The sequence below is a fragment of the Charadrius vociferus genome, unplaced genomic scaffold (genome assembly GCF_000708025.1).
Source record: "Charadrius vociferus isolate BGI_N301 unplaced genomic scaffold, ASM70802v2 scaffold15, whole genome shotgun sequence".
Classification (NCBI taxonomy): Eukaryota; Metazoa; Chordata; class Aves; order Charadriiformes; family Charadriidae; genus Charadrius; species Charadrius vociferus.
In genome coordinates, this window is record NW_009650064.1 from 4,291,124 (window position 1) to 4,314,105 (window position 22,982).

General features: G+C 37.4%; 1 protein-coding gene across 1 annotated transcript in view; it reads right to left on the bottom strand.

The window, feature by feature from the left end:
• Window positions 1–22,982, bottom strand: part of VPS13B (vacuolar protein sorting 13 homolog B (yeast)) — a 502,169-nt gene that overhangs the window by 145,007 nt on the left and 334,180 nt on the right. Inside the window, 3 exon segments of the mRNA XM_009891830.1 lie at window positions 9,146–9,289; window positions 10,973–11,099; window positions 20,005–20,208. Of these exon segments, the coding sequence (XP_009890132.1) occupies window positions 9,146–9,289; window positions 10,973–11,099; window positions 20,005–20,208 (475 nt within the window).

A 22,982-nucleotide genomic window follows, 5' to 3' on the forward strand; every position in this document is an offset into this window, starting at 1 on the left:
TCAGTTCTATTTTCAGTGTGTGAGACACATGTAATATCCATGGTACCTAATGCAAAACATCAAAAGAAAAAATGTTTTGCTTTCAGTGACTGGTGTCAAGCAGGTCATATACCTTTATGGTACTAAACATCTGTTGGGCGTGAATTAATTTCAGTGGCAAAGGTTTTCTTAATGAGCGATGTGCCAAAATTGTGATACAATGTGGATAGCCACCTGCTTTCAATCTGCTTAAATCCAGTCCTTTGGAAAACTCTCCATCCCTTTCCTCAGCATATCCTCACTTACACATTAAAAAAAGGCAAATGCAATTTTAATTATATACCAGCAAGAATTCAACTGTGAATAATATGGACAGGAATATTCAGGAATGTGATATTTTTTGTCACTGTAATTTTATTTATTTTATTTTTAAATGTGCCAAAATTGCTTGCATAAAGCACACAATTTTTTTCCTTTAAAAATAAAGAACAAACAAGCTCTTCAACTCCTGCTGTCGAAGAGCCACAAACAGCTGTTCAACTCAGCCATTAATAGATTGCTTTCTTTTCAACTAAGCAGGTTTAACACCTAAAAAAAAAAGCTCTCTAGGCATGAGCTCCAGTCAGGTGCGACAGAGAGAAAAGGTGCTGAGAAAACTGATGGTTCTCTGAAGTTTGTTAACAGCTGAGGCCTCAGGGACCAATGAATAAATATCTCAGCAGTAGCCTCTCTTCTCAAAACTAATTATAGTACTGACAATAATTATATTACTTGTAAAAAGTAATTACAAGATAATTGTAATTGTGGGAAGTATTATTACAAGATAGTTCATTAACTATTGATATTTTTTCACTGTTTATCCAGGGCAAAATAAACCAAATAAAACAATGCAAATCCATGTTTCTAAGTTACAGCAAAAATGTTTCAAATTTAACTCAAAACTGAAAAGTCTGTAACTAAAAAAAAAATATAGTGAGCAATCTAAAAAAAAACCCAAAACAAACCACCCTGAAAATTCATCATGGAAACAGGAATGGCTGTCTCATTGCTAAGACGGTTAATTTCAGAGGGGAGAGGAAAAGAGGAGGAATAGCCATATTGTCAGCTGACTGAGTTGAACCTCAAATGAAATTTTAAAATGTTGGAGTTGTTTTTTAAGTTCTGGCTATTTTAGACAGCAACTTAAAAGCAAGACAAGTGAAAACCTCAAAACTGCATCAGGCAACAAACACTACAGATAAGTGTGTCTGATTTCAAACCTGCTCCCCATTTTGATGAGTTTTCTCATCAGACTTGGAATAGTGTATACAGAGAGTACATTGTAAGATTGTGGCTTGAGGTAATGGAGAGAAAAAGTCAGTTCTGCAGATTTTTAAAAGATTCCCACTATTAATAAACAACATACTAGCTGGGAACAAGAGCTCAATTCAGTGTGTGTGTCTAGTCAACTAAGTTTCCGTAGGATAAGGAAGAATGTCCTCACCTAGATATATAATTGATCGATTAGTCTAGATGAATCAACTAAGAGTAAGAGTACAAGGCTAATTTAATGATTAGTGGTTATCAGTGTACTCTCATTGTTATCTTTGCTGGGGCTGACCACATTCAATATATTCATAAACAGAAGAAGGAATGAAGAGCACAATAAGATATTTTTTCTAAGTATGTTCACTTATTCAGGAGCCAACTGTGAAGAACTGAAGACCCTAGAATGCCGAATGACAAGGCAATAAAATAGCAGATTAAATACAATATAAGTAAATGTAAAGTGATGCAAGCAGGAAAGAAAACAAAACATAAAAGGAATACATAAAGATGGCCTCCACATTGATTACTTTCACCTAAAACCAAGTTCTTAACCTTATTACATACAGTTCTATGAAATGGTCAGGTAGAAGAAAAGTGGAAAAAAAAAGGAAAAAAGTCAGTCACGTTTATCTAGGCCCAAAATCTTTGTATTAATTCCTTTCTACATTCTATACAGTAAGCTCAAAAATATTGACAAATTTGTCACACGAAGTACTTGTGAACGTTTAGGGTATTTACCTAAACAGAAAGACCAAGCTAGAAATTTATAATGGTGCTTTTTAGACTTAACAAAACAAACAACCCCCCCCCAAGATAATATGGTACTAAAAGAATAAGTATGCCATCCCTTCCAAAAGACGATCTAGGAAAAAAGCAAAAGATTTTGAACAAAAGCAAATCCGCCAGTGAAACTATCAAGTACCAAAGAAAATCTTCAGATCTGTTTCTTCGCTTTTAGCTTGTTGAGAAAAAAAAAAACCTGCAGAAGGTATCATGATATTTTGAAGAATTTTTCTTCCTGTGTGAGAAACGGGACAAGTCTTCAAATAATTCAGAAGACACAAAGCCACAAATATCCTTTGTTTTATTACTTAATTTCCAAACCAGCTACTCTGCACAATGAAAAAACATATGAACTACATATGAACACCATGAGTCAGTCAGGTCAAGACTACCAGAAGTTAAGAATTCCAGTGTATGGATTTCTGGAACAAAGTAGACTGTAGGAAACCAAGAAGAAAGAGTGGAGTCAGGAGACTGGGAAAAGGAAAGAATGTTGTATTAGCTTTATGACTTAAGGGTGGGTTGTTTTTTTTCTGTGGGATACTGAGCAGAATACATACATAGATCAAAGAGCATCCCCATCTCTGGCTTTCTTAATGAAGTGGTCTATCTCTGCCCCTTTAAAATACGTTTTTTATTTTCTTAAAAAGTCTAAATACTTAACTTGCTTGAAAACACTGATTTCAAAAATAGTCATGTGTTATTCTTTATACATGGTTGTTTTTAAAGTAGACTTAATATGATGATTACTTGATATTAATGAATAACAAAAATAATTACTGCTGGTAAATCCACATGCCCCAGGCCGTCTTAATAGAGTCTTTATCTAATAAAGTGAGATTTACCTGCTTAATGACTTCTAGGCTTCAGAGGATGCAACTCACTAATTTCTGCCATTTTAACTAAGTGTGGCTTATTTTTTGAAATCCAGGGCAGATGAACTCAAAATAAATTCTTCTTATAAATTAGAAATTGATACAGGGCTGTTATGATCAGTTAGAGATTATAACATTAGAACCAGTTCGATTATGAAACCACAGCAGGTAGTCTCCTGGTATGAAAAATCAGTGAAAAGACCCCAGCTCAACATCTTTTTCTCATGTCCCTTCGCAGTGTTCTCCACCAAATACGTTTTTTCCTAACATCCAAACTTGATTAATGATTCCTTTCATTTTTAATTATATAACTCCTTGTATATCTCTATAATTCTTTGTACAGCCCTAGATGATTCTACTCTGGCCTTGATGTTTGCACTTCTCAAATATTTGTGGCTTCACAGCTCTAAAACATTCATCTTGCAGCCAAGGTGTATGCATTTGACTCTTATGACCCACACCCCACTCCATAAATCATACCCAGAATCCCCAAATATTTTGTTGTCTTTCTTTGGAATACTGGATAGCTTCAAAGGGCTGCTTGCTGGAAGAGCTGTCATCAGCCCACATAGCCGGCACCCTTGAGTGCTCAGCCTCGCTGGAGAAAACATCAGCATGGAGGCCTACAGAAAGAGTGCTAGAAAGGAGCAGAAAATGACACAAGCTTTACATATTCATAGTTTTTACTTGGACATTTACCGCAAGCAGGAGAAACTATTGGCTCTGAAAAAGTGTGAAGTATTGCTAAGTATCAAACACGATGAACACAGCTAAGTGACTAAGACAAGGGGAACAAAGCAAATCTTCTGATTGACTTGCTTTGCCCTTCCTCAGAATCCACAAAGCAGCTACCTATCAGATTACCTGACAGATAAAATGTCTGGATCTGTGGACAGGGTAGAGCAGTGGATGTCATTTACTTCAACTTTGTCCAGGCTTTTAACACTTCCACAATATTCTTGTATCTAAGTTTGGACATTACACTTCTTAGGGGTGAATTATCACATGGATAAAAAAATTAGTTGAATGATTGAGTACTGATGTACTGATTAATGGGAAGCAGTGAATATGTGCAAGTGCAGGACTGCTATCCACAGGGACCTAGCCAGGGTAGATGAACGAGCTAAATAAGAATGTTAGGATGTTAAACGAGGAGAAATGTGACATCCCGTACCTGGGAAGAAAGAACCTCAGCAATAATACAAGCTAGTTGCAAAGCAATGATGGACACGAGTCAGTGAGGTTTCTGGGCAGCAAAGGTGGCCAGCAGCATCCTCGACTGTATTGGCAGAAGCATGGTCAGTAGATTGAGGGAAGTGATTATTGCCCTTTACTCAGCACTCGTGAAATCACATCTTGAATACTGTGTCCAGTTTTGGTCCTCACAGTACAAGAAAAATATCGACTGAGTTCAACAGAGGGCAACCCAGACAGTTGCAAAATCAAGATAGCAATATCCGAAGATGACAAAAAGTTTAATCAGATGGCATCCATGGGCATGTGAACACTGCCTGGTTGCAGTCCATAGAGCAAATGGTGCCAGACTCTTCTCAGAGATGCCCAATGATAGAATGGGAAGCAATGGACACAAGTGGGAACACAAGAAACTCCACCTAATATTTTTTTTTTTTTTTAACCTTCTGGGTGGTCAACTAGGCTGCCCAGACAGCCCGTGTAATTTCTATCTTTGGATGTATTCAAGACTTGATTGAAGATCTAAAGCAACCCTGTGAGCAGGGGCTTGGACTGTAGGAACTCTGTAGGTCCCTTCTAACCTAAATTATTCCACAATTCTATCCTACTTTAAGCTTTGTATGCTAAAAAGGAAATCTACCATAATTATACACATATGCATAACTGTGTTTGAACAGATGCTAACAGGAAACAAATACAATGAAACCAATATCCAATTCATCACTAATGACTTTTCCTTTAAATAAGACCTCATATTGTAAAAATGGCTTCCTGAAAACAGGTTAAACACATCTTTAAATGTGGTTGAACAGCTTGCCTGTGGAAAGATACACAATCGAGATTATTATCTTAATTAGTAATAATGGGAGTGTCTAAAGGAAAGCCAAGTAAATACACTCATTGCCTTAAGTCACTGTCCTACAAAATTCCATTCATAATCTGAGTTCCAATCTAACTATTCTTTTGTCTCCCAACCATAGTGCTCAAAAGTCCCTTCAAGCCTTAAATTTCCCTAAACCTTTTCACTAAATCTGAACAATGAGTCTGTGTATTCTATATGCTGGATTGTTTTTTCTTTAAAAAGACTAAATGCCTACTAGCAATGCAGAATTTTCAATCAGCTGGACACCTTCAGAAACAAGAATTTTTTGCAACTTTCAGTAGTCCACGGTCAGATCCGTAAAAATTCAAATGCATTTCTATGAGTTCTTTCAATATTTCATCGGCAGTGTCTTTAAAGTGGCACCAACACATGGGAAGACTTGAAGAATTTACCATTCTTGTTCTCTTCCTACTTTTAGGTAACTCTTGAATCCTACAGTTTCTGTTACAGTTTATTTTTCAGTATTGAAATACACTTTTTGACAGATTCTTGTCAAAGATTTTGTTGAGTATGTATCTCAATCTTTTAATTATTCTAGCAGAAAAAAAAGACAATCAATAAAACAAATTTAATTTATGGTCAGTTATCTCAAGAAATTCAAGGCATTCCTTTATCCCCTCTCCTGTTTAGAGAATACCCGTGTGCACCATTTTTACATACTTATGTTTATTATGTGGTTGCTCATTCAAAATATTAAATCTTCAAAAACAGCAAGGAGGTGGATCCAGGGAACCTATTTGATAGTCAGCTTTACTGTAGACCTTGGGAAGGTGACAGAACACATTTTCAGAGAAGCCAATTCCAGGCAGTTGAGGGGCAAAAAAGTTTTTGGGAACAAAAACCACATACTTACCAAAAGGTAAATCATGCCCCACCACAACCTGATTGCCTCCTATGATGAAGCGATTGATTCTGTGGATACAGTACTGAATGTTGTTTGCTTTGACCTTATCAAAGTTTGGATAGTCTTCCACGGTAGACTTTTATTCAACCTCTTGGATCCAAGTGCAAACTGAATGGGTGGACTAGAAGGTGGGTAAAAAACCACACTGGATCACTAAAATCAGACAGTAAAGGCCACTGTTCCAAAGTGCAGCTGAACTCTAGTTATAGAGTGACATTCCTCAAGGTTTGATGACGTTTAATGTCTTTTTTAAAGACCTTGGCAGTAATAAAAAACATACAGTGGTGAGACACTGGAAGACATACAGGGTGCCCAGAGAAGTTGGGGATGCCCCATCACTGGAAGTGTTCAAGGCCAGGCTGGACAAGGCTTTGAGCAACCTGATCTAATGGAAGGTGTCTCTGCCCATGGCAGGGGGGTTGGAACTAGATGATCTTTAAGGTCCCTCCCAATTCTAACCATTCTATGACACCCAAAGAAAGTTCACAGATGACACCAAACTGGGGGAAGTCGTTGATACACTGAGGGGTGGGGCTGCCAGTCAGAGGGACATTGACAAAATGGAGAAATGGTTTAACAGAAACCTCATGAAGGTCAAAGGTAAACGCAAAGTCCTGCACCTGAGAAGGAAAAATCCCAAACCAAATACAGGCTGGAGGCCAACTGCTACATAGCAGCTTTGCAGAAAACGCTCCTGATGGACAACAAACTGAACATGTTACAGCAGCGTGCCCCTGCACTGTTGAAGGCTAAGCACTACTTGGCAGCATTAACAAGAGCATAGCCAGCAGATCAGAGGTGACATTATTTCCTTTTATTACAAGTACTGTCTCTAGCTTTGAGCTCAATAATGAAAGAAAAAAAGATTGAGAAACTCACCTGGGCAGAATATCATCAGGAGGGTTAACAAGTTAAAGCACAAGATTTATGAGTAGAGGGTGAGAGAGCTAGGTTTGTTCAGATGGAAGAAGAGAAATCTAAGTATGGTGGTGGGGTATCACATGACTGTTTCCAGTTAGCTAAAGCAGGGTTATGGAGAACATGAAGTCAGACTGTTCTTAGGGATGTATAGTGAAATGTTGAGAGGCAACGATTAAAAGTTGCATCAAGCAAAATTCTGAATGAATTTAAAGACAAAACCTTGCCAGAATGAGCATAGTTAAGCACAGAACAATTACCCAGAGCAGCAGTGCAACCTCCCTCCTTGGAGACGAAGAAAGATTTGACTGAACAATGCACTGAAAAGCCTAATCTAGCTTTGACATTAGTGTTCTTTTGAGCAAAAGAATGGTCTTCAGATATGTCTTGCAACCTAAATTATGTTTTGATTCTTGCAATGAAATAATTAGCAGGTGTGAAGTATGAATAGCCATATGCAGGCTCCAGACTTCATTCACTGAGATGAAAACAGCAGCATACCAGTACACAATCTGTATTATGTTTCTCTCTGCTGACTAAAGGAGAATCATGAAGATAACGATAAATGTGCATATATTAGAGGGTGGGGTAGCTTCATATAGGCACTTGAGACTACAGAACACTGAAGAAAGAACTGGACAAAAAGTAACCAACTATCGGATCTCACATTCTCAGTATAGCGAATCAAGATATAGTTCTACAGCTTATTAAAGAGAAGACAAACACCACCTTGAATCAGAAATACTCCCATTACTCATTATAGGAGACCTCAGTAACGCAAGGGAGATATCACTGAAGAACAAATAGGTATCTTGGGATGTATTCAAAAAAAACCTTTCTGAAATTATGTAGTAAATTGCTTTTAAGTTTGTACAGTCCACATCATTCATGCAGCACTTCTGCACAGCGCCAACTCAAAATTAATATTCTTGGCACCCATTCAAATATTCTGATTCTATCCATTCCACTGACAATGGGAGAACAGCGCTCCACAGATTATTTATTGAAGATATTCCCATATATATTTATAAATAATGTTCATCTCCAAAAAAGGCCTCGCGTCTGCAAACTATCCAAGGAAAAGAAAGATACACTGCATTTCTTTTCTACGTCTTTCATGTTTCAACATAGTAATGAAACAATGCCCTTATTTCCCTCTATCTTTGGGAAGGGATAAAGGAGGGGGAGGCGGGGAGAAGGAGGGGATAATGCGATGCCTAGATTCACAGGATAGAAACAACTTCTGGGGTTTTGATAGGGTGAGGAGAGAGTTTGGCTGCTCTAGAGCATTCCCTGCTTCCACCCAGATTCACACGCATGCTGCATCTGTGAGATACAGAAAAGGAAGGAGAAAAGTTTCTTCAGCTCTCCCATTAGCTACATTCTTGAAAAGCAAGAGTTGATTGTGCCTTGCTCTTTAACTCTCTCCCTAACTCTTGTTCTTATTTGTGAAGATTTCTCAATTAATCCAACAGCCACTCCAGTGGAATTTGTGCCTTGTCACGTATCTACTTCTACTGTCTTTAAAAGATGCTGTCAGCCTGACTAGATTCCTGGTTTTGAAGATAAGAAAGACATATTTTCTCTTACAGTAATGTTTTAACTTTCTTTTCTCCTAACTTTTTTATATCAGCCCAGAAATTAATAATTTAAACTTAAAGGTCTGTCACAGCTAGTGATTGGCCTTTAATGCAAACTGAGGTAATAATGCAAACTTCCAGAAATAAAGAAAAAATTCAAGGGATAATAGCTGAAGAAAAAAGAAAACATTAGTTGTTGCGAAGACAAAGGACCTTTCACGATGTACCCATCACCATTCTTACTGAAGAAGTATGAGAATACTCAGAGGTGGACTGAATCTGAGGGACCTGAGTGAAGACAGTTAATGCGAGTAGTGGTTACCAGGCACAGTGAAAATTTTAGTTTACTGGCTTTAGGGAAGCACACAGTGTAGTATGTGAACTCAGAAGGAGATGCCAAAGCTCCAATAAAAGTTAAAATTAAAAGCCAAAAACCTCAAAAAACTACTTCAAAATTGATTTCCTTCATTGTTTACATAAGATAATTCGTGTACATAAGATGCTACAGAATCACCTTAGTCTAATTTACTAAATAATGTTCTTGTTAAAATAACACATCTTATTGCTAGAACAAAATTAGAATGCATTTTAAAGCTGACCAAAAAAGCAATAATAATACACATATTTCATTTACCTGTATAATTTTACCTCGATGATGCAAACACCTGATCAGAGTTACTGTACTCTAAAAAACACAGCTACAAGCCAGTGAAAAACCTACCTCAGTGATGCTACTGGAAGGTTCCAGTCCAACCATATTGGCTTGTACAAGCTGCTGAAGAAGTTGTACTTGAGCCACACTGAGGAAGAAATCCAGGTTTGTTGTCACATTCACCTCCAAAGAATGACCACACACCAAAATTTCCTGTGGAGAAATTTAGGGAAAATACAAGGTAACAGCTACTGGGGAAGTAACTTCCAGCTTATATCGAACTGTATTGTGATTCTCTGCTGTAGTCAATGCTTCAACGTTGTATATAGATTAATTAGGTCTTTTTAGGAGAAAGTAGTCTCTCAGCCTTCTAAACAAGGATGTGGCCTATTCTTTGCTTTGCTATCAACAGCATAACTGTTACGACAAATTAAGCAAGAAAAGCATCTCGTGTGTAAGGTCTTGTTTCCATGTCTTGGTAGTATCAAACAGTGGACTGTCAGATTTTGTTTTTTATTTCCTGGCAGTGACTACAATTCTCCTTTCTTTCCAAGAAAAGGATGTACTTTTTTTTTTTTAAAAAAAAAGGTAAACTCTCCTTGATTTATAATGAAATCATGTGTTGGGACTCACTGATAACCAATCTAAATGATTTCTCTTTGCCTATAAACCATTGTTAATACCTTGGCAAAGCCAGCTGGATGGCCACTGTTTTACTGGTGTTATGTAGCACAAAAAACCCTCTTCACTGTTGGCAAGTGATAAAGAGATGAAAAACAGAACCAATGCAGAATGGTTGCTTAATAAGTAGAAGTACTGCCCCTTCTCACGAGAAGGTTGCACAATGTTCAAGCTCTTCACAATCTAAACTAGACGTCTCTCTTCATCAGTGACTAGATAACAAGAAGACTGTGTGCACAGAAAACACTGAAATTCTTGAACATGAGCATTAGTAAAGCTCAGCGATTTCTTTTTGAGTAACTTCTATGCATCCTAGCCACGCCCTAAGCTTTCTACTTTTTCACATTAAATAATTTTCCATCTGCCTTTGTGATGACACTTTACACAAAATATGAAGTTGTCAATTTTTTCTTTCTATATCCGTTAGCTATTATTTCGCAGCAACGTACACTTAATGCACATTGCAATACACACCTCATACCCTTTATACTCTTGTACAGTTTTGCTCTGCCCAGGAGGTAGCTGTTATGAGAAATATTCCTTGTGAGCTGACAAAAACTTTCCGATATTTCCCCTACATAAAATGTTTTAAATTCTTGAGCTACAAACTAATGCCAAAAAGGGAGACAATGCCTTTTGTGTAACATTCTTCACAGACTAATCATTAACAAGCTGACACACAGACTGGTAAAAGTGATCACAATCTGTAATACCTTGAAGTACCCACAATAATGGTTGGGGAGTGGATGCTTTGTGGAAATTTGTGGGCTTGAAAATCTGACTAAAAGAACTCAGCTCAACTTTCTTCTTATAGATAGTGTATAAATTGCATTTTCAGGCTTCTTTATGAGAAGCTTGTGAATACAATGTTTCGTAATGTTGTACTATGGCACCTCTTCTCAACACCTTTCCATCACAAATGTTTTTAAAATATTGCTGGAAATCATTAAAGGGATTCCTATTTTCTGAATTGCAAACAGGCTCATCTACCTCTGGACAGGCTGCCTTTAATATTGAATGCTATACACAAATTCTTTCTCCAGCAGAGAAAGAGCATTTCAGCTGGTGATTAAGACTTCTTTTTTTTTTTTTTTTTTGTAGTTGGCGATCTCTGTATTTGAAAACACCTGGACACTTAAAATGGTGGAATAGTAAAATATTAAGATTATCAACACATTAAAAGTCATGCTATTTCTGTTCACATTTTGTACTAACCTCTGGGTGCAAATTCTCTGCAGCATCAATTTTTGTAAAAATAATTGCAGGAGCTGCAGTTATTCGAACTGTGAAATCTGTTAAAATTGGAGTTAAAATTGCTCTCCTCTCCTGATGACGCCTTATGCTAAAAAACAAACAAAAAAACTCCAAAGATTAAATCACATCATAAATTGTTGGGTGGCAAACCCTCATATTCTTCTTTACATCCAGCACGTAGCACAAAACTGCTTCAATACCAGTTTGGCATTTGATTGTTACCTCAATAAGCATTAAATATCATCATTACACATCATGTTATTTCCAGTCCTAAAGGCAGACTTCTCCCTTCATTTCACAGAAAAAATATGTCTAAATATTTAACTCTTCAATCCATCTTCAGGCAGACAAATCTGATGTTTCACATTGCTTCTACTGTTTATGAACTATACAAAACCATTTGAACAAAGATACAAACTTTATTACCAATATTTTTCAAACTTGCCTGTGGATGCCCTTCACTTTATGAATAGCTGTCCTAAAGTCTGCATCATATGTGAATTCATACATTAAAACTCTGTGGTGAAAAAATTCTGCATACAATATAACTGACACAAAAATCAGAGACACGAAAAATTAAACTAGCAAACCCCATGAAACTCCAGTGCTTGCACATTAAATTGGTAATAACTGTTGCCGATGATGTTTAAAATGCCTTGAAAATGGGCGGGTGTCAGACTTCCTCCACTCCTTCTGTCACTGGTTGCTCTTAGTTGGTACCTTTTAATCTAAATATCAACATTTGCTTGCCAAGAATATTTGTGCCATTAAGCTTGAAAATTACATTTGTTTTCCAGCTGGGTGTTTATTTTATTTTATTTTTTCCTTTAACCAAATACTGAGCCTAGAGGCACAACCCTGTTATATTTGGATCACTAATAGCTTATGACAACACATTCCAAATAGCCAGAATCTTCTGGGTCAGGTCAAATAAACTATTGCCACAAAATACCATCAGAGAGCCTCTGATCAGTTAAAAAAAAAAGTAATGAGATCAAGATGGTGCTCAGCCCCTAAAAGAGGATACAGTTCAAATTCCTGGGAGAGCCCTTCCATCAAGGTATTTTTTGATAATTCTTTTTATCTGTCATCATCTATAGGAATTTCACCAAGAACTTATTTGGTGAAGGTAAGTTTTCCTGTGCTTACAAAATAGGAAATTATCAACTATGCAAGTTAAAAGTATACGCTAAATTATGCAACTGTGTATCATGATATGAAAGAAAAGACTGAACTACATGACCATATAGAAGAGAATAGATCTATGCAGGACTCTTCAGATACCTCTGCATGTCAGTTAGGTATCTGCAGGGGGCCTACAAGAAAGCGGGAGAGGGACTTTTTACAAGGACATATAGTGATAGGACAAGGGGTAATGGCTTCAAACAGGTAGATTTGGATTAGATATAAAGGAAGAAATTTTTCACTATGAGGGTGGTGAGCCACTGGAACTGGCTGCCCAGAGAAGTTGTGGATGCCCCACCTCTGGAGGTGTTCAAGGCCAGGTTGGACAAGGCTTTGAGCAACCCGGTCTAATGGAAGGTGTCCCTGCCCATGGCAGGGGGGTTGGATCTAGACGATCTTTAGAGGTCTCTTCCCACTCAAACCCTTCTATGATTCTATGATCTTGCCATCTCCAGTAATTGAGACACAGCACTGCAGACATCAGCATAAATCGCACAAGTGAGCCAGACACGTGAACTATGCAATTAGACAATTAGTCCTTACCATCAGCTAGAGTTATCCATGTTAACATCATTAAACAACATGGGTTTATGCCTGCCTGTGCAGAAATCTCTGGATTTCATAGGAATAGTAATTAAATTTCTTGATTAAGAACAGGTAAGAAAAAAGAAATTAAATAGGTATCATACTTGATTGTAATTCAGTCAAGTTCGAAAGATTCAAAATCCATAAATGGCAATTTACTGCTCAGACTATTTTGATTTTGATGCTTCAGATTCTACTAACAATTTGCTAAGTGTCCTCAAAACATGTAGAAAGCATGGTGATCTATAAGGGAGTATAAACTGTCAGATGTGGGTACGCCTTAAAGCTTTTAAACTTATTTAGGACAACAGTATACAGAAGTTAACAGCAGATGCTACAGACCACAGAGCTAGTAGTTACTAAGCACAAGCCTAATAAACTTTTGCTTCAAATGACCTTCACAAACACTGCTGAGCAGGCTGCACACCGCTGTAAGTAGTATGCAGTATGCTTAAGAGCAAGCCAATTATTGAGTGTGAGAAAACTACCATCTTACATCAAAAGCTTTAACATTTTGGTCAGCTGTAGCTATGCTGGTCTGTAATGATGTTTTTAAAGCAACATTAGTCTAATTAGATCTCAAAATTAGAAAGCAGACCTGTTAGCGGTTAGTGGTTTCTCAGTCTTCAACTGAGAAAATGGTCTTAGATTTTGCCAGTTCTACAAATGCTTCTCTCCCTGCCATCACCTTCATTTTAAATTTAAAGCAGATGGCTTTCTACCCAATTTCTATTCCCCTTCACAATAGGATGAGAAAGAAATGCCTTTGTTTTTGAGGAATATGGAAGAGCTAAATAGTAGAACAATTCTATGAGAGAACACACAGCTATACATTAGAAAACTTCCACTTGAAGGGGCATAAAACTGCCAGTAAGCAGGATTTCAATATATGAAACAGAGCTGCAAAGGCAAGTTATTTGTTGAACCCCCCAAAACCACAACTGGTTCTCTTCAGTCTTTATTCAAATTATTTTTCAGCTCACACATATTCCCATTTCTTCACTTTCAACTGTCATTCCAGTAGATACCCAGTACACTGCATCTTAAAGTACTTCTTTTGGTAATACAGATTGATTGCTGATTTCTTTATTTTATTTTAAAATCATCTTACATGGTATCTTTGTCCTGCTCTACTGACTTTCTGCATTTCCAGTTGGTGAATTTGAACCTCGGCCAAATCAAGTATTAGCAAAATAATTGTAAGTACAAACAGAAGGCAAACAGAGCTCAGTAAATAATGACGGGAGAGGATATGAGAAAGAGCACAAAAGGAACAAAGAAACAAATTCCACTTTGAATTATTAAGTCTTCCACACTGCACCTAAGTGCACCGTTAACTTAACACAGGTGCACGCCACATGAGCTTATGAAAAAACTTGATTGTGAAGAGCGTAATGATGGCTCTATGTCTGCAGCACATTCATTCCATGGTTCATTTATGCATCTGTTATATATTTGTCTTGGAAAAAAAAGGAAAAGCTAGTACTTTTAGAGATGTTAAAGCAGTTGATCATCTACACTTAAAAGTACAGCACATTTGAAAGACCATATGCTAACGCAAAGCAACAAGGCAGCAAAGCATTTGTGATAAGGCCTGGAGGTCCCTTTTACTTAGTGCTGACTTTGCGCTGTATCCGCACGATAACATGAACTCTGGTTATGGACCACAGACCCACTGGACAAAAATGGTCTCTGTCCTCAAAGCCTTTCCATTTAAGTTTAAGAAAAAACACACCCACACGCAAAAAGGGAAGTAAAAGGGAACAACTAACAGCACTATAGGTAATGATATCATATAGTGGCAACCTGAAAGCTGTCTTAGGAGTTTTTATATCACAGTATAATAGAAAAGCATTTTTGGGGAAGGATTTGGAAAAAGACACTGCAATAACTTTGTGAATGTTCACAGGAAATGCCTTTGTAACATATAGGTTAGCCTAGGAGCAAGCAAGAAAGTGCTTCTTCAAAAATTCTATTTGGCAGCCCTGGTAACTGGTACGATAGGGTCTGATGAGCAGTGAGTGTGGATGTGTCAAAGCAAATGAAAGAAGGCATGTAAAAGGAAACGGATAGACACAGAAGTCTAGAAGTACCTTGAAAGCAAAGAAATATCTAATGATTAATATGACAAAAATGTTCTGGGAAGAAAAGAGAAAAAAATGTGAAGAACAGAATTTTGAAATCAAAACAACAATATTTCATTACATCAAATCAAATCATCAGTATTTGATTACATCCACTCAGAAACACATTGCATTTATATGAGGAGGAAGGACTGCCAAAGAGATGATGTTGCACTAATCAAGGAGGTGCGAAGATGTGAGACTGGATAAGCTGTGAAAATGCAGAAAAAGGACTATAACTTGGACACCTGATGTGGAAAAAACTAAATGAAACAAACAGAAAATACTGGCCAGTTAATAGCTAACAATAACCCAGATGTGAAACTCAGAAATGTTTGCCTTGTTCTTAATTATAATTTTTTTCTTAATAATACTAAATCTAGAGTTTGAGCCCTTATATACTTAAAAAATACATAGGTCAGGGAGAAACTCATACACATTCAATACATGAGTGACAATCAAGACCTCATTTATGCTAAGTAAGTTTACTATCTACAGAGAGATGAATCCTCGCAAAGAATTCTGCAACTTGAAAACCCAAGTATTAGCATGGAATAGGCCACAATCAAATAGCGTTCTCCAGTAGTGAGGTATGCAAAACCAAAGATATTACGTTGGTTAGCATCCTAACTTAGGACCTATGAAAGATTTTTCTCTTGCAGCTTTCTCATGTAGTTGTATAAACCGGTTAATCCCTGATTCACAAATGTACTAGGATATCTAACTACTAATGACATCACCGTGTCGCAGACCTCCATCTCCCAGTGGGCAGAACAGTTCACATCCTTTCAGCTCTCTGAGGTGTTGCAAAGACACATCACGAGACAGTGAATTAGCATAGCAACACTTTGAGGACTATCTAAAGACCAAAATTAGACAATGAACAAATGTGCACCATCTAGCTGTACAGAATGACTATTGTACAATTATGCCTCAGTAAAGCTAATTTTCATCTTAAGAATGCTGTGCAACATTTCTTTGCTGTGGATTAATGCAGAAAATAACATACTCCATCTTATTGAGTAAGGTTTTGTACAGTATAAATACAAGCATAATTTCAGGTCCAATAAACACAGTGACTGAAATACAGGACTGAATACAAATGTACTGCATTTTATCGCAAAAGATTCACAGGGAATGCCCCTACTACCCTACACATGGACCTACTGATCACTTTTTTCTGGTCTTCCTGTTAGAACTTGGCAAGCTGCACTTCAACTGTCCAAAAAAGCATGAAAATGAAAACTATTCAAAGAAAAATCTGCAGGAAACCTTTCTGAGGATCCTTGCAAAGCAGGAGCGGTATTTTGTTCAGTTTTGTACAACAGATCATTGGCTCCCTGACGTACTCAATGAGAGTTGCAGAGAGCTGTTCCAGATGGTGGTATGCCAAGGACAAAACTGTAATGCAGTATATTGCCACACTCAATTCATTACCACACAGAGAAGTAATGCTTTTAAGCTCAATTAATTTTTTTTTTTTAAGCAGAGTTTATTCAGGCTGCAGGAAGCAGAAGTTGCTGCTGGGAGCTGTAGAAGGACTGCACAGGGACGGGGGCGAGGCCTCAAGAGAGGATATATTTCTTTATTTCCTTCAGGGCTGTTTTTTTTTCCATTGAGAGGAGGGAGAGGGAGGAGGAGATCTGCAAGCTGAAAAAGCAGTTTTCAATCAAGAAAACTTCTTTCGCTTAAGTACTCCCAGTTCCCCACATGCTGTTTGGTAAAGGGAATAAATGTGGACAGGTTTCATTTGTACATAACCTTATTAGAACTGTCTGACTGTTTCCAGTATTCTTTTTATATATTACACCATTAGGGACTTTTTTATAACATCTACAGTGAAGTATAAACATTTCATAATGGGAAGAGTTATGATCCCTGATCCTCAGTACAGCACAGCATTTGGACGTTGTTTTCTGAGAGGGAGCATCCACACTACCAGAATGCTCCAGTTCGCCCATTCTTCTTGGGGTGAACTGTGGACGTACAGGAGGCATCACACCAGCACTTCACAACAGCCCCTCTTGGAGAATTTTACACTAAGCACCTTGAAATATTCAAGATTTAGTGGCAAAGCAAGATTGTTTGCTTTCCAATTTACAATGTAAATGTTTTAAAAAAATTCAAACCCAGAAGACATTAAGTACTAGAAGTATTGAACTCCAGAAAAAGCGGTGCGAAAATCTGAAGGATTTACTTTCTGTGTAAAGATTGTTAAAGGATTTAAATAATAAATTATGTCAAAAGCTTTCAAATATTTGTTTGTATGATATGCATAGATCTCATATTTGGAGTGATTTGTTTTTCATGCAAATTTTTAAAACAAGACAAAATTTCAACCCAGTAGACTAAATTATAATATAATCTATTTCAGAATTTTTACAACTATTTAATTTATTTCTTTTTAAATAAAGTGATGCTTTTAGAAATGGGAACGGAAAATGAATGACTGGTATCTACGCTGAGGTATTCTATAAAGTAACTGTATGAAATACTTGGATATAGGTTGGATTCTATACTGCACCACATAGCACCTAAGAATTAAAAAATGAGGGAAATAGATCTCAAAAAATAATCTTAAAACCCAGTGAACCTACTAAACCAGAACACTGGGTCTAACCAATAAGTAAAACCAAATAGAAGTATATTAAAACCAAACAAAGAAATGAACCCTAAAATAACTGAGTAAAAATAATTCATTATGTTCCAGGTTAAACATGTCTAAGAAACTTGAAGAATTAAAAAAGAAAACAGTATCTCAAACAGGTCAAAGAATAAAGCTTCTGTGGTAGTTGCAGGAAATCTTAAGATAAACTTCACCCTGAAAACACTAAGCAACATGTAAAACACCATGCAGCCACCCTCTTGGTGCATGCTGGAAATATCTCAGTGGATGGCAGAGTTCAGTGCAGGTTCCTCCAGTTCTCAACACAACACTTCCACAGATCATAAAATAAACCCAGATGCAGCAAAACTGACTGCCAACTAAAAAGCAAAAATGCGAACATCCTGAAAAAGAACTGTAGTAAATGTGTAAAATTCTAAGCCAAAAGCACAAGAAAACACTCATACCAACTTTTTCTTTAAACAAATTCAAGCTGGAATTAAAATACTATTGTATAACAGAAAGAAAAAGCTAATTTATTTAATTACAACTGATCTAAATTAAAACCCAAGTAGAAGATTCATTCAAAAGCAATTTCAAAACCAACATACTTGTCAAATATATTCTAATAAAATTTGATTTTGGAAGTCTGCTGAGGAAAAGAAGAATGTCCAAGTAGTTATAAAAGAAAGAGAACTCACATTACCTGCAATAGCTGCTTCTCTTATCTTGATAGCTTTTCAGGAATCCCACCAAATTTCCTACCCAAATCTATAACCATAAAGATCAGACCAAAGTGTGCTGGCAATATGATTTCAGTCACCACTGGGAAGGAAAGGAAAACCAATTCCTCAGGGGCTGGTTGTGCTATGTTAGCTTAACTGGCGAATTGGCCAGAAGTCTTTTGGAGATTAACGTCACCTTATCTTTCAAGAAATGCCAGTGGTCCTGTGTTGTTTTGTGGAAAGAACTTCATGGACAACTTGCCCAACATCAAGGCCTAATTAGAAGTCCATACACATTTTTTCAAGGCTACGAATTTAAAAGAAAAATTGTCTATGGAATTATATTAGTTTAAAAAAAAATCGTCAAAAGACAGGAAAGAACCAGGTGATCTTATAAATGAAGAACATTACTGTGTTTAAATTTTTATCTGTATTCCTGTCACTCCTTATGGTTTTATCATTACTTTGGCTAGATCTGCTTTTCCTGCCCTCTATTTTTCAATGATAAACTGGAATTTATTCTTGATTGCATCTTTTTCCTGCACGCACTCCTCCAGAGTGAGCTTATTTGCTCTCTTGGTTTTTCATCAATTCATTACATAGGAAGCTCAGTCTGTGTGCCATCCTCGCATAGCTTCTTTTGCTACAGCTTGCCTCACTTTCAGAAAAATCTCTGAGAGTCCTCTCATCTTCACTTTTTTTGAAAATCAAACCAGCAATAGTTCAATTTGTCTTTCCTTATGATCCTGCCTGTTTTCCTGTATCACTTTTAGGAACTCATCCCGCAATTCAGATAGGAATCTTAGGAACTACAAAATTATGCATGCATTTCATAAAAATTGGATTGTTTTTGCATGAATTAGATACAAAGGACTTTTAAATGATAATAAATAAAGAAATATGTGGGCAAATAGGCATCTTCTAACAGAAATGTGTGTAAATCCACAAAATGACTTTTCAAAGCTTGCTTTTGGCCATCAGACCTTATTCTTGTTACTTTGAAAAGAGAACTCTGGCTGCTAGGCAGTCTATAAAAAATCAGTTTTAAACCACCTGTATGAATTTTTAAGTATAGAGAAGTATATTAAAACTAAAATAAAATTTTCAAATTTTCACAAATTACCAATTAATCCCCCCATTTTATATTTGAAAACTTTAAAATTTAAAATACCATGTAAGTGTATGCATGCTTTATCTTTCAACCCTGGTTAACTAGAGGGCGGGGCTTTGTCTGCACGTATCATACAATACACAATAAGGGAGACTCAGTTGAAGTATCTCATACTCAAAATTCATCTGGTTTTAGTTACAGAAGTGCAAAAAACAGTTCAGAACCAATAGGAAATGCTCTGCTTTATCCTTCTCTAACTTAGAAATGTCTAAGCTGGTTTTACTCAAGCTTTGTAAAAATACAAACAAAAGAAGTTTAAAAAAAAAAAACAAACAAAAAAAAGAAAACCCCAAACCTCCCATTGCTTGTAGACTGAGAAGTTGAAGTCTGAGGCCTGGAGTTATTTTTATGGACATACAGTAAGCCACTCAGAAGAGAGCTTATAATGGAACCAAAGGCACACAATAACTAGACAGTAATTACAGTGTAACAATAATAGTAATATGCATTTCAAATGTATAATCCAAAACTCCATGTAAATATCCTTGTAATGTAAAGCAAAAACAACACAGAATTATTTGATTCTGATACACTGCAAATGATATCTGCAGTGTTTGTGCTATGTAATTCTAGAAAATAAGTTAAAAAAAACTTCCTACCTACTGGCCATGTTCCATTCAAGTGCTGGATTTTGAGAATTTCTTTCACTCTCTGTTAAAACCCCTCCTTTTCCATTTTCCTTCTCTGGTTTCAACTGATTCCAATGAGCAGTACCAATGTTTATAGATTGAAGATCTACTTGATATTGTCTGTCTTCAACCTCTGATCCAGGGTCTCTTAGTATTCCAAGATTCAGTGCTCTCCTGCAATGCCAAAGGAAAAATTAAAAGAAAAAAAAGAAAAGAAAATAATCAAAGGTCAAAATCAGACCGATCAGATATTAATTAAGATACAAAATTAAGGTATCAATTTTTGCCATTCTTGACTACATCTAAGCATTATTGTAGGTCCAGATCTCAGATCCACCAAAATCTACACAAGATCGATCCACTGATTTCACTGCACTTTCAATAAGCTCCATATGAGCAACCTTATGGGGAAGCAAGACTAACTCATATCTACTAAACAGATAAAAGATGTCACATTCAAGTCCTCAAAAACAACAGCTATGTATCAGTATTATGAACAACTGTATTCTGAGACAATTGTTCCACCGTTCAAACTTAAAGAATAAATATTAGAAAGAACATTCCAGGATGATGGAAAAAACAATCTTTTTAACATGGAATTTCACTACAGTGCTTTGTTATTAAAATTCTTCTGACAAAAGAGAAAAAAACATTTTTGAGTGAGCCACATTGCTTGTGGATTCTCCTAAATTCTACCACACTAGATTTTACAGAGTATTTCAATCTTGAGCTGAGCTTGGGAAACAGTCACACCCAACTTCGACAGAACATTCAAGAGCTACTGGATGAGGGGAGGCTGCTAAGACCATTCGGTTTTACCAGTGACCAGTATCAGAGGAGCTTCCTACTACCATTTGTCTTCTGCTAATAAGCACTAGTAAATCTTCCAAAAAATTATCTTGCCCTTTCAACACTAGGAACAATACAGCTTTACGCGCACTGCTTATTTGATACTATAATAAAAATGCACAATTGAACTTATCACTGTTTTTCAAAGCAAGCCAGTAAAGGTAGCAAGGGCATCTTAAATTTTTTTGCTTTGAATCCATGATCATGTCAAGTTGTAGTCTATTTTTATTGTTTTCATACATCTGAGCTGAAGCTTAAGCTTCTTATTTGCATATGCCATCCAATCTACACTTCCGTTCTAGGTTGTTGTCATTTAGTATATAACCGCTGTCTCCACAGAGAACTTAATAATTCTGCAATTTGTTTAATCATGATGCTAACAATCTAAAAATAAATAAGGATTAAAGCAGCACATCTCAACCTATGGTACACTGCATGCAATCTAAGTACAGGTGTGCAATCTATAGCTATGCAACCTATTTCAAAGTGCAATCCCAAGGCTGCCCAAATCCAAACACAGTTGAAATTGCTAATACCGTTGCCATTGTCACAAATAGAGTATGTTAGCAATCAAGAAAATTAAGTAATTAATTGTATCTACCCACAGAGGCATGTGAAAGGCAGGAAAGCCGTTTTTATCAAGTCATTCCTGGTGAGACAGTGTGATGGCATTGTTCAGTAGCCCTATAACTTTCTTAAATGCTTAGCAGAAATACACTGAAAATCTGTTATGTCAGTAGTGGTATTTCAAAATTAAATGCGGTTCCTTAAAACTCAAGAATGTGTTTGTCAACTTTCCACATAGAGAGATCTAACCACAACAGTTGTGTCTTTTATCAGAATCACAGAATAGTTTGGGTTGGACGGAATCTTTAAAGGTCATGTAGTCCAACCTCTCTTGCAATGAGCAGGGTCATCTTCAACTAGATCAGGTTGCTCAGAGTCCCGTCCAACCTGACCTTGAGCGTTTCCAAGGATGGGGCACCTACCACCTCTCTGGGTAACCTGTGCCAGTGTCTCACCACCCTCACTGTAAAAAAAATTCTTCCTTATATCTAATCTAAGTCTTCCCTCTTTTAGTTTAAAGCCATTACCCTTTGTCCTATTGCAACAGGCCCTGCTAAAACATTTGTCCCCATCTTTCTTATAAGCCCCCTTTAAGTACTGAAAGGCTGCAATAAGGTCTTCCTCCAGAGCCTCATACCTGTTGTACAGAGGCACCTGGGAAGGTGGGGTGGGCAAGGAGGGGGTTCGCCTGCCACCCTGAGTCTCATCATGCCTCCATTCACTCCTCTCCTTTAATTTACTGCCTTCAGCCTGGTGGGGGAGAGATACAGGATCCCCTTGATCCTGTTTTTTTTCTGGTGGCTGTTCCCATTTCTGTCTCAGTCAGGGCAGAGCATGGTTCCACCAGTCTTTCTCTTTCTCAGGCTCCCTGATGCTCCTTAACATTTCTACTTCCTCTCCTAGCTCTGCCACCAGGCTGGGCAAATCGTCCACCTGGTCACAACTCACACAGCTGTTCTCACTACTGCCATCCCTTACTAGCAAAAGGCTCTGGCACTCCCTGCAGTCCAAGACCTGGACAGCTGCATGTTTTCATGTAGCTCTGCCTGGGATGCGATATCCATTCTGCTGAGTGCAGAGGACATGGCTTTCCACCAGGTGGATACCACAGTTAAGCTCCTTCTGAGAAGGTGATGACCATCAATTGAACTAATCTCTTGAGCTGGGAGGGTCACTATGCCCTTCCTACAGGCCTTTCCACTGAACTGCCACACAAACTACTTCGCCAAGCCATGCCCTGTTGGCAGCACTCCCCAAGTCTCTTGTGCTCCCCAGGCTACTGTTCATACGCATGGGGGAGGTCGTGGCTGCTCCGGCAATGCCCAGGCCTCCTCAGCGTCTCCTGTGAGAGCTGCTGGCTCCTGGCGGGTCTCTCCGCTGTCCCGGCGTTTCCCTGCCTCAGGAAAAGCCTCTGTACACCGAGATCTGTCACTCTGTGGCTGGCTGGGCCAGCTCCAGAGCAGCTCCCCGGGCAGCTGACAGCTAGTTTCCCTTACCCAGTGTTTAAATCTCAAATGTAGGAGATTTATTAT